We start from the raw sequence: 13,024 nt of genomic DNA, 5'->3' as shown, positions 1-13,024 counted from the left end.
AGGCTATCATTTGTGTGTATACGGTGAGGGGGTTGTGTCGTATAATTGACTTAGTAGTAACTGCGGCATTGTTGTTTTAGGACCACAACTCTTAGGTAGACCCTTGCTCTCGGATGCTGTAAAAACTTTGATAAGAATCTAAGTGGAATGTGGAAACGGAGTTAATGTCTAAGTATTGTTAGTGAAGCGACCTTTGGGTATCGTGGTTGATATATGAACTGTGAGTGTTAGTCCATGAGACCAATCAGTCGCTAGGTGTGACGTGTTGCTCGAGAACTAAACAAATGCCTTTTTCACATGTACAAATCGTCATGCCATTCACATAGTGGTCTATTAAGACATACTGCAGTGTCTGGGACAGAGAGCTCGTCTGACTGGGCTAGATCTGACCTGGCTAGAGGGGGAAAAGAGAAGGAGTAAGAGAGGTGTGTTCAAACCCAGGAGTTTCTCTCCCATGACACTCCTTTCCAACACTACATCAGATGGTGTGTGAAGGAATAGAGTATCAGGGTCAGAAAAAGCAAGCACAGCCAAAATAAGTAGACCCACAGTGAGTTAGACTGAATGATCCAATCCACCTGGGAAAACCAGGTATTTGCACTCTGGTGTTTTGGTGTGGAGTAAATTTGCTCTCCTCAATGGCTTTGTGTTCGCTCTCTGTCTCCCATTCAGGCCTCATTGTACAAACACAATATTGTTCTGACTGTTGACCTCACCTTCAACCCCATATGAGATTCCACAGTGCACTGCTACTCAGGGAGGATGTTTTCTGAGGTAACTGATCAGATTTGAGAGTTCACAAAACATGACTTCCACTTTCAAAAACAGTATCTACTAAAGCTGCAATATGTAACTTTTGTATTATTTTAATGCTCAAAAGCTCCACAGATCGCTAGGGGTCATCCAATGTGATGCAACAGTAACAATTTGCGCCTCTAGTGCCTGAGAACAGTTGTATTCATAGGTTGTTATTTTCCATCGGGTCAGATTTCCCTGCAGATTTTGTGGGGCTCACAATGAGTGACGTGTTTTCCGTCAGTGGGAGGCGGTGTGATACTGTAGCTAGCTTAGCTGAACCCATGGCTAACACTGGCTAATGGCTAGCATCGATAGCTAGCTTACAGACATGGGAGACGTGAGGCGCTAACGACCTCACCCAGCAGCAACTACTCCTCCATCTAAATTTGGAGAGCAGACAGGCAAAAAGTGAAAGCGATAGAGCCCGGGCCAAGATGAGAGTAAACCTCAGGTTTGCGTTCACAACGTGGAGGAGAACTAAGGGAGTTGAGGGATTCAAACCGCCCCTTAATAGCTCAGCTGGCTTGCTGACATTTCTGGTAAGTCAAAAACTGTACCCGGTTTCTGATGCATGTATTTCATGAACCCTCGTGTGCTACAACAGTGGCAACTTTGTTTAAAAGTTTAATCACAGAATTGTTAAAGACACCCGTTACGTGGAAATGTTCTCAACTGCACACATCTCTTCTCTTGATCTGAGAGCCCATCTTTAGTCAGCTGTTGTACAACACAACGTTCAAACTAGCTTGTTTTGATAACCATCTCTGACCTAGATCAGATATCTCCATTCCTCTGGGGCTTGATTGGTGACACACTTTTTCCCCAGCTAACACACGACTCCAATGATAAAACTGTTTGACCTGAGGTCAAACAGTTGTAATTATTTTGATTGGTTTTCAGTTTAGAATGGAATTAGTTTAAAGTGTGATAATCAGCACGGTGAGTCGTGATATTAATTCTATAGACAAAATAATCACCACAATTATGTTATATTTGTTCAGCTAAAGAAGACTGTAATAACAAGTCCAAAAGGTGAAGTGTCTACGCATTGAAAACTGCAAAGGACTACACCGACGTCCCAGAATTTCAGAGAGCAGTGTTGTGAAGACTAGCTCTCAACCGGGGTACAAAGGAGAATGATCCTGAGACTCTCTGAAGTGCCACCACCAACAGCGTCTGAGCTGCCTACAACTTTTGAGGAGACATCGGCGCGCAACACAGGGTACAGTCAGCACACCTCAGGTCAAACAGTTTATTAGTGGATAAACAAGAATGCAAGGTAATCTCCTCAAAATACAAAAGCACAGTGTAAAGGGATACATTCTGATAAGTACTGAAACTGATCACTCAGACCAAAAAGATTTACATAGATATCTCGAAATTTAGGGATAGGGATCCAAATGAAGAATAAGAGTTGATGTAGTCTGGAAAGTGTAACCTCTTATGTAACATAGTTTGTAATAAATGGAATATTGAAGTGGTGAAATGGCAGCAGTTGTAAGTTGTGTTGTAAGGTGCAGGAGTCTCCCTGCAATTGATCCATGTGCAACGTGACGTTGTCCGGAGGTACTCCATGATGTCAAAAAATCATGGATGGTCTGCTGCTCTTCCAAAATGTAATCATACAGAACAAAAATGTACACAACACTTATAGGTTTGTATTGTAATGTTCACTACATGGTCTTTTATGTATAAACCAATCAGGGTCTCATGCAGAAGAGTTGAGTATAACACTTCTACAATCCATAGACAACATCTTCATAGCTTATTGCTCTCAGGAATCAAGGAGCCATCCTAGTAATGTTATTAGCTAGCTAAAGTAGTACTATAGCTACTGGCACTAAGACGCGCACTCAATGAGCTGTATATTCCCATAAGCAAACAGGAAAACGCTCATCAGAGGCCAGCGCTCCTAGTGGGCGGGGAATTTAATGCAGCGGAATCTTAAATCAGTTTTTACCAAATTTCCACCAGCATGTTAAATTGCTATTAGAGGGAAAAAAAACTCTTGAGGCACCGTTCTCCATTATTCTTTAGCTTAGAATCTTGGTAATCGAACCGCTTTGTCCGATTTCCAATAGGCTTTAAGGCGAAAGCATAGCATTTTATTGTCTGAGGACAGCGCCCGCATACACCTAGCATAAAAATATTTGCCAAACCAGCAGAGGCATCACAAAAATCTGAAATAGTGATAAAATAAATCACTTAACTTTGAAGCTCTTCCTCTGTTTGCAATCCCAAGGGTCCCAGCTACACAACAAATGGATGTTTCGTTCGGTAAAGTCTTCATTTATATCCCAAAAAAGTCAGTTTAGATGGTGCGTTTGATTCAGTAATCCACCCGTTCAACATGCAGACAAAGGAATCCCAAAGGTTACCGGTAAACTTCGTCCAAACAAGTCAAACAACATTTCTAATCAATCCTCAGGTACCCTAATATGTAAATAAATGCTAAACTTTAAGACGGAATGTAGTATGTTCAATACCGGAGATAAATAACAAAGCGCGCGCAACAAGACTAGAGTCCTAATGAGTAGTACAACTTCATTTTTCAAAAAACAAGCCTGAAACATTTTCTAAAGACTGTGGACATCCAGTGGAAGCCATAGGTACTGCAATCTGGTCGATTGTTGGTTGTAAATTCAATAGGCCAACATAGGAATGGCCTGGGAACTCAATTTTTTTTATTCTGGATGGATTTTCCTCGGGTTTTTGCCTACCATATCAGTTCTGTTATACTCACAGCCATTATTTTAACAGTTTTAGAAATTTCTGAGTGTTTTCTATCCAATTCTACCAAATATATGCATATCCTAGCTTCTGGGCCTGAGTAACAGGCAGTTTACTTAGGGGCACGTCAGACAGAYGAAATTCAGAATACTGACCCCTAGCATAGAGAGGATATTCATAAATGCCAGCCTGCATGTTTTAATGACTGTGCAACCGAAAATCTGCTGACGTTATCACTGGACCAAGGGACGTGTGGCTAAATGCAAGCTAGCATACCAAAGCAGCGCACCACGTTACATGTCAAGTTGCGCTCGGTATGCTAATGGTGCAYGGGTCAGCTGTTTGTTCACCCCTTCCCTGCCCGCAATTGCTAATAACCCATCAACAGCAGCCTGATTATATTTGATAAAGTGAAAATATGAGGCTCGCACCCAACCCTAACCCGCAAATATAGAAAATGCACTATAGGCTGAGTCAAAGACTGCAGAACGATTTTTTGACAGGGGRTGAAGGATATTTTTTGGCCTGATTTAGATATGTTTCTGCTTATAATTTACAACTCTTTGGTAGGCTATTTGTTAGTCAACTTGTCTATAATTAGATACATATACTGTAGCTTCTCTTTTGTCGTTATATTTTGACCTAGAAGACTGAATAAACCCTTGTTCAACAGAATAATGTAATAAATCGATAGAATGAATGCTTCAAATCTAGTTGACATCGGTAAAGTTCTGTCATTTTTCGGGGAGCAAAGATGACAAAAAAAAACTAAACATGAGAAAGATTTTCTATGCAAAGCGTCCAAATGACACCACTTTAAATCGGTTGTAAGGAAAATAGAGTTGTGGAAACGACCCAATGTGTTTCTGATAAGATTTTAGTTCGGCTTCGACGCATATTTTATGTGGTTGAAATACTATCAGGTTTTATGATGCTATTATGATGAAGACAACACCTCTATAGATTGTATGTAACTGAGCATTGCATTCTCTCAAGATGAAAGAAAGACATTTCTCCACTCCTGTTCCCAAGTCCAAATTTTGCTGACATTTGGTGTATACTTTTACTGCAAGAAACGCTTCATTCTGCAGGAGTTATTATTAAGGATTAGCCCTACTCGCACTGGACTAGTATTTCTAGAGAACGTTGGTTATGTATTACCCCAGAATGCCCGTTATTCCAGAGGACGATTTGGACGGGAGAAATTCTCAAAACTGCTATGACTGAAGCCTGGAGTTTTTTTTTTAAGGCTACACTGATAAAACTCAAGCTTGGTTCCCAAGTTTGTAAACCATACGAAACTAACTTTGGTATAGTGTCGCCATAATATTTGAATTGAGGAAGTGTGATCATAATCATTAGGATAACTTAGCGATCCGCAGGAGAAGACGTCCTAAATGCCCCCTAGCCTTCAGATGTGAGCTAAACAGCTAACTTGTGCGTTTTTAGGCTATGGATGAGAAAGTGAACTTGTTCCAAATGTTTAGCTCAGTTGTATACCGCTTTGCGATCTATTAATAGCAAGGGTTGCATCAAATAGGTGCAATTTTCTTTTACTTATGCATTTGGCGATGTTCAGTTAATTCAGCCTAAAATAAAGAACCTCAATTAAGCCTATATACATTTCACAATAATTGCACATATGGGTTTATTCAACCCGCCCGCCCTTCAGCTACACAATATTTAATGACCCTAAACCCGAGGATATAACCGCGGGGACTGCAGGTAATGAGTCAACCCGCGCATCACTACAGTATGCTGTCTAGTGTCCATGTCTTATCTTTCATATAGCTGATGGTCCACTCTCCGAATCCTCCAAATGGCACGTTACACTGTTAATGCACTGAATTGTGGAAAGCAAGATGTCAGACTCTGGCATCATTACTGAGAAAAAATGTGATAAGTGATGCTTTTATCTTGGGTGGCTTTTTATTTGAAAGAAATTGTGGTTTAATTGACCCTGGTCAGTCAGTCAACTGCTCTTCCCTCTCACAAGACTCCAGTTAGCTCATTAGAAGATCAGTCAACTTCTAGTGAATTTTTGTTTCATTTCTACAATGTTGCACTTGTGATATGCTAGATGCCTTAAGATTGATGCTTTCTTGCTGCAGCTTTCTGCTCTGCTGATTACGGAGTCATTGACCCATTTTTCATCTGATTATTATCTCGGTTGCTATCCCCAGGGCTGGGAAGCCAGCCCATGTGCTCCCTCTCCACAAAGTTGGTGACCCCTAAACCTAAATAATTATTGCCATATCTCAAATGTATCTTTGCCAAGCAAACATTTTAGAATCATTAATCAACTGTATGCTTAGATCCTTTCTAGCTATGACATGTATTCTAAGTGTTCACCACTCTGGTCATCCGCAGCAACCTTGGTGTTCAATTATGTGATTAAAACTTCTCTGGGATATTTGGAAAGCTAACGTCCCACTTGGCCAAAAGCCAGTAAAAATGCAGAGCGCCATATTCAAATAAATTACTATAAAAATCTAACTTTCATGAAATCACACATGAAAGACACCAAATTAAAGCTACACTTGTTGTGAATCCAGCCAACATGTCTGATTTCAAAAAGGATTTACGGCGAAAGCACACCAAACGATTATGTTAGGTCAGTACATAGCCACACAGCCATTTTCCCAGCCAAAGATAGGAGTCACAAAAAGCAGAAATAGAGATAAAATTAATCACTAACCTTTGATGATCTTTATCAGATGACACTCATAGGACATCATGTTACACAATACATGTATGTTTTGTTCGATAATGTGCATATTTATATCCACAAATCTCAGTTTACATTGGCGCCATGTTCAGAAATGCCTCCAAAATATCCGGAGAAATTGCAGAGAGCCACATCAAATAACAGAAGTACTCATCATAAACTTTGATGAAAGATACATGTTTTACATAGAATTAAAGATACATTGTTCTTAATGCAACCGCTGTGTCAGATTTAAAAAAAACTTTACGGAAAAAGCAAACCATGCAATAATCTGAGACGGCGCTCAGATAGAAACAACATTTCTCCGCCAGGTTGGAGTCAACAGAAATACGAAATTACATCATAAATCTTCCCTTTGATGATCTTCATCAGAATGCACTCCCAGGAATCCTAGTTCCACAATAAATTGTTGTTTTGTTCGATAATGTCCATTATTTATATCCAAGTAGCTTATTTTGTTAGCGCGTATAGTACACATATCCTAACGCTCGCGCAGATCCAGGCGAACGTCGGACGAAAACTTCAAAAAGTTATATTACAGTTCGAATAAACTTGTCAAACTAAGTAGAGAATCAATCTTTAGGATGTTGTTATCATAAATATTCAATAACGTTCCAACCGGAGAATTCCTTTGTGTCTCTAGAAGTAATGGAACGCAAGTCGATATCATGTGGAATGCGCATGACCAGGAACTGGCTCCCTGCCAGACCACTGACTCAAACAGCTCCCATCCGGCCCCACATCACAGTAGACGCTTCATTCAACGTTCTACAGACTGTTGACATCTAGTGGAAGGCGTAGGAAGTGCAAACAGATCCATATTCCACTGGGATTTCAATAGGCGATGAGTTGAAAATCGACCAGCCTCAGAATTCTCACTTCCTGTTTGGATTTTTTCTCAGGTTTTTGCCTGCCATATGAGTTCAGTTATACTCGCAGACATCATTCAAACAGTTTTAGAAACTTCAGAGTGTTTTATATCCAATAGTAATAATACTATGCCTATATTAGCATCTGGGACAGAGTAGGAGGCAGTTCACTCTGGGCACGCTATTCATCCAAAGTGAAAATGCTGCCCCCTATCCTAGAGAAGTTAAGGGTATGGATAGGAAGAAGCACTGTGCTGACCTGTTTGACTTATTGAAGGCTTTCGATACTGTTGACCACTATGTATTGATTCAAAGATTGTCTGCCATCATTATGGATCAGGCGTCATGTAATTGGTTTGAAAATTACTTGACTGACAGGACACATGTTTTTTGGGATGGTGTTATGTCAGGTTTCCTTGATATTGATATGGGGTCTGCTGTTTCAACATAGCACCAAGAACCTGTCTGTCTCCCTGTCCATCTGCCTTTCTCCCGCTTTTCTCACACTCTTTACCCTTTGTAGTGTGTGAAACTACACAATGTCTTGCGAGAACCTGCACATTGTTATCATAATACATTATTTCGATACATTGTCAAAAATTCGGTATTTTCCCACACTCTACCCCAGCCAGGTGCAAATTGGGGGAGGGACACAAATAGCTTTGCATGTGTGGCTCCTTACCACAATCAATCAGTATGGCAAAAATAATCTCTGCTCAGAGGTTCTTAGAAATACTTTTTGCAGAGAGAGAAGCTAGTGTGGAAGGAGCGTCTTCCACTTTGGAAGATGATGAATTCTCCAAATATGAGGATCATGCCTCTGTCAATTCGGAGTCTAACAGTGATTTGAAAGGAGGGTGAGATTGACACTCAACCAGCCCCAGGACAAGCCCGTCAGCAGCCAGCCCCAGGACCACACCGTCAGCAACCAGCTCATCAGCAGAGAAAGGCAGAAATGTGGTACTCATGTCAAAAAACAGAAATCATAATGGATTACAATGCCACAAAAGGAGGGGCAATTTAGAGAAGCTGGGGACCTGGGTACACTTGGGACATCTCGGCGTACAACGCGTTTGTCATTTAGATGGCGTTGAACCCAGATTGGAACAGACGGAAGCTCCAGAGGATACGGCTCTTTCTCGAGGAGCTGGGCAAGGCACTGGTGTGTAGACCAGCCTTAATTTTATGTTCAATGGGGCTCATTTATAATTTTCATAAAATAGTGTATGTAAAATTTGTCCTTCCAATTTGTTCATTTCAAAGCAATAAACATTGATATATGTATGATAAACCTTGTTATATGTATTTGTTTAAGATAATCAAGACATGGGTGAAATAAATCATGTTTATACATTTTATTTTATTTTTTATTTTATTTTTATTTTATTATAAGAACCTTGGCGTGATCCTGGACAACACCCTGTCGTTCTCAACTAACATCAAGGCGGTGACCCGTTCCTGTAGGTTCATGCTCTACAACATTCGCAGAGTACGACCCTGCCTCACGCAGGAAGGCGGCGCCAGGTCCTAATCCAGGCCATTGTCATCTCCCGTCTGGATTAGCGCAACTCGCTGTTGGCTGGGCTCCCTGCCTGTGCGCATTTAAACCCTTACAACTCATCCAGAACGCCGAGCCCGTCTGGTGTTCAAACTTTCCCAAGTTCTTACGTCACGACCCGCTCTTCCGCTCTCTCACTGGCTTCCAGTTGAAGTCCGATCCGCTACAAGACGATGGTGCTTGCCTACGGAGCTGTGAGGGGAACGGCACTCCGTACCTTCAGGCTCTGATCAGGCCCTACACCAAACAAGGGAGTGCGTTCATAACTCTGCCTCTGGCTGCGCTCCTACCTCTGAGGAAGTACAGTTCCGCTCAGCCCAGTCAAAACTGTTCGTGCTCTGGCACCCAATGGTGGAAACAAACTCCCTCACGACGCCAGGTCAGCGGAGTCAATCACCACTTTCGCGAGACACCTGAAACCCACCTCTTTAAGGAATACCTAGGATAGGTATAAAGTAATCCTTCTAACCCCCCCCCTTAAAAGAGTTGATGCATATTGTAAAGTGGTTGTTCACTGGATATCATAAGGTGAATGCACCAATTTGTAAGTCGCTCTGGATAAGAGCGTCTGCAAATGACTTAATGTAAATGTAATGTTATTAAAAAACAAATAGAGGTTTTATTGATAATGTGATCTAGCGAGGTAAATGGCAAATATTAACCATGCATGTCTATATGTATGTCTATATTGCTTGTAATTGATATTAGTCAACATCTAAGTATATTTATTGAATTGTAATGGCTTTGTTTTAAAACCAATAATGTTGTGGGTCATCAGACCTGTGAACATCGGGTGATAACAAAAACATGAACATGAACGGGTTAAGAATTTAAAATGGGCTTATTTTTTTGGATTAAGTCATGCCTTTCATTAAACAGCAGAAAACAAAATCATTCAGTCTACATTCATACCGGTTATAAACTATGGGGATATTGTAACTTGTACGCTGGGGTCGGGAAGCAAGTACAGGGAGTGACTAATAATAAATAACACAGGAACAAAACAAGAAACACGAGTAGGTGTACAGACATGAAAACAGAAACAATAAGGCTTAGGGAAAGAACAAAGGGAGTGACATATTAGGGAGAGTAATCAGGCAGGTGATGGAGTCCAGGTGAGTCTGATGAGGCACGTAATGATGGTTACGTGTGCGTAATAAGAGAGCAGCCTGGTGACTTCGACGCGCCGGAGAGGGAGTACACGTGACAGATATTGTCTATATGAATGCAGTTGTCTTTGTATTGAAGCCAATAGACGCAGTTTATCATAGCACACTGTGCTTTATTATGGGCGACAAGATCAGCACACGTCACGGCATTCTATATCAGAAAGTAGGCGGCTGGCCCCTTTGCAATTCCATAGATTGATGCATTGCACTCTGTTTTATAAGCTCCTGCTTAACGTCCGCCGTACTTTATTTCATTGCTAACTTATAGACGTATAATACCGGTCTCGAGAATGGCGAACTCTCGAGAGCCCTTTGATCTCCACAGAGTTAGTTAAATCTGCCTTTATTTATTTTATTTTTCATTAAACAGCAGAAAAAAATCATTCAGTCTACATTCATACCGTTATAAACTATGGGGATATTGTAACTTGTACGCTGGGAGTCGGGAAGCAGTACAGGGAGTGACTAATAATAAATACCAGGAGAAACAAACAGAACACGAGTAGCGTACAGACATAAAACGAAAAAATAGGCTTAGGGAAAGAACCAAAGGGAGTGACATATATAGGGAAGGTAATCAGGCAGGTGATGGAGTCCAGGTGAGTCTGATGAGGCAGTAATGATGGTTACGTGTGCGTAATAAGGAGCCCGTGTGATTGACGCGCCGGAGAGGAGTACAGTGTGACAGATATTGTCTATATGAATGCAGTTGTCTTTGTATTGAAGCCAATAGACGCAGTTTATCATAGCACACTGTGCTTTATTATGGCGACAAGATCAGCACACGTCACTGCATTCTATATCAGAAAGTAGGCTGGCCCTTTGCAATTCCATAGATTGATGCATTGCACTTTTGTTATAAAGCCCTCCTGCATTAACGTCCGCCGTACTTTATTTCATTGCTAACTTATAGACGTATCAATACCGGTCTCGAGAATGGCGAACTCTCGAGAGCTTTGATCTCCACAGAGTTAGTTAAATCTGCCTTTATTTTTTTTTTTTGCACCTTACTTGTGGAATAATCTCCAAGCCTCTGTAAAATTGGATGAATTGGTACCTCTAGTGCAATTCAAACGGCTGATTGGGTACCTTTTTTTACTGAAGAATGTGAATGTTTGTTTTCTATGATTGTGTTTTGTTTTTAATGTATTGATGTGTGTTATGTGTGTGTATATTGGTGTGTTATTGATGTGTATGCAGATCTCATCTGAGAAAGAGACCCTGTTCTCAGTATGACTCCCTGTCAAAATGAAAGGTTAAATAAAACATCTCTCAATAATGGAAACCATCTTGTCTTTTATTTCTATTTCTATAAATGTATATAGTGTCTGTATATTTTATATCAGACACTAAACAACTACACTAACATGTGTCACACAACATCACATGTATGCCCGTGTTCCTCTTTGCAATCTACAACAGTAACACGTGTGTGTGTGTGTGTTGTTCCAGGTGTGTATGTGAAGCGGGCTGCTGTGGAACTGAGCAAGGACTACTCCACGGAAGATGAGGAAGAGCAGAAGTGTGGTGACAGTGTCGCCCAATGATGTAAGTAACGTTTATACAACGTTGAAGTAGTGTTCCAAGAACACTCATTCCCTCTCATCCCCCTTCCCAGAGTGGCTAAGGATAAGTTCCTCACATAATTCAAAAATCTAAAGAAAGGCACATAAGAGACCGTGGGGGGAGAAAGGGAAAGAAACGTTTTAGAGAAGAATAATACCACTTCAGTAGTCCCCAGTGAGTGAGTGGTAAAAAGCAGGCCTCTGATCAAACCTACAAATAGCTCAGGTTCAGAGCTTCAAGTTCCTTGGTGTCCACATCACTAAGGATGCTATTTACAAAACACATCTCTGCAAAAAAAATGTTTTTAATGCACCCTAGCCAATCCAGAGCTCCAGTCAAAGCACATGTTTTCTGTAAAGATGCAAATGTAGGCCAGTCTTAGCTAAAAAAGTATTTTATTTAACAGAAAATATACGTTGCACATAGCCTGCCTGCCCTGTTTGTTATGGATGATAGATGCGGTGAGTGCAGATTGGGTCATCAGCGGCAGTCCCTCGCATTCCAGACCCAACGTGGTGGTAGTGTTGGTCTGTGATCCACTCCAAACTGTCAATGCATAAATTCTTAATGAAAATTGTCGATTTTGCAAGGTAGCTACTCTACCGGCTTCATTCCTGATGAGAAAACTACTTGGAACAAGCTAGCTAACTAGCCAAGTTGCTAGTTAGCTAGCTAGCTTATATTAACCAGTAATATAAAATACGCATAAACTTCTTAAAACGTTAGCTGTCACCTTGAGGCTTGATAGGGGTAAAGGCAATTTCTATGGGTTAAGGCATCCACATGCTTCCCAGTCGAAACAGTTCGGTGGAGTTTGAGCATATATTTATGTTGTTGTTCTACACACGTTCGTCAGTGATTGGTCAACAGTAGGGATTCAATAAAGTCTGTTGTCATTCAACGAGAGACAACTTGTTTTCATACAAATTCTTTCATTGAAATATACTGCACCAAACATCTTAGATGTAAAATTGCACTAAGATCTCGACGTCAAAAAAACATCTGTAAAGTAGATGCTGGGAGTCGAGAAGCAGGTGGTAAGTTTAATATAACAAGTAACATGGAACACATACAGCGTAGGAGTAGCGTCTAGACATGAACAACAATAGTGCCTGGGGAAAGAACCTAAGGGAGTGCCAGATAAAGGTGAGCTAATGAGTGAGGTCATGGAGTCCAGGTGTGTTTAATAATGAAGCACAGGTGCGCGTAATGATGAATGCCAGGTGCGGTGGTTAGTAAACCGGCGACGACGAACGCCGGAGGGAGGGAGCAGGAGTAGACGTGACAACGTCAAACTTAATGACAGATTTCTTGAGTTATCTTAGATTCTTACTATTTTGAGGAAGTGTATACTGGCTACGTTGTCTAAAAATGGACAAACAGTACTATTGCTGCTTTTTTTTCTCCGTTTTCAAGCAAATGTCTTTTAGGGGAGTATGCAGGCACGCTAGGCGCCAGCCGAACTGAAGCATGCTGACGCCTTTAGCAGGACTGTATAGTAGGCCACTCAGGCTTGCTGGCAGGGATAGATCCTCTCCACTCTGTCAGATTACTTAAACACACACACACACACACACACACACACACACACACACACACACACACA

At 41.1% G+C, this 13,024-nt stretch overlaps 1 protein-coding gene across 1 annotated transcript in view; it reads left to right on the top strand.

Annotated features, from left to right (window-relative positions):
• LOC111971352 (3',5'-cyclic-AMP phosphodiesterase 4B) overlaps window positions 1-13,024 on the top strand; it is a 328,707-nt gene that overhangs the window by 42,068 nt on the left and 273,615 nt on the right. Inside the window, exon 2 of the mRNA XM_070446234.1 lies at window positions 11,305-11,400. Within this exon, the coding sequence (XP_070302335.1) occupies window positions 11,359-11,400 (42 nt within the window). The 5' untranslated portion in view covers window positions 11,305-11,358. The remainder of the gene's footprint in view (window positions 1-11,304; window positions 11,401-13,024) is intronic.

This window comes from Salvelinus sp. IW2-2015, linkage group LG13, assembly GCF_002910315.2.
Source record: "Salvelinus sp. IW2-2015 linkage group LG13, ASM291031v2, whole genome shotgun sequence".
NCBI lineage: Eukaryota > Metazoa > Chordata > Actinopteri > Salmoniformes > Salmonidae > Salvelinus > Salvelinus sp. IW2-2015.
The sequence above is the reverse complement of the archived record's forward strand: the minus strand, read 5'-3'. Positions and strand labels throughout refer to the sequence as shown.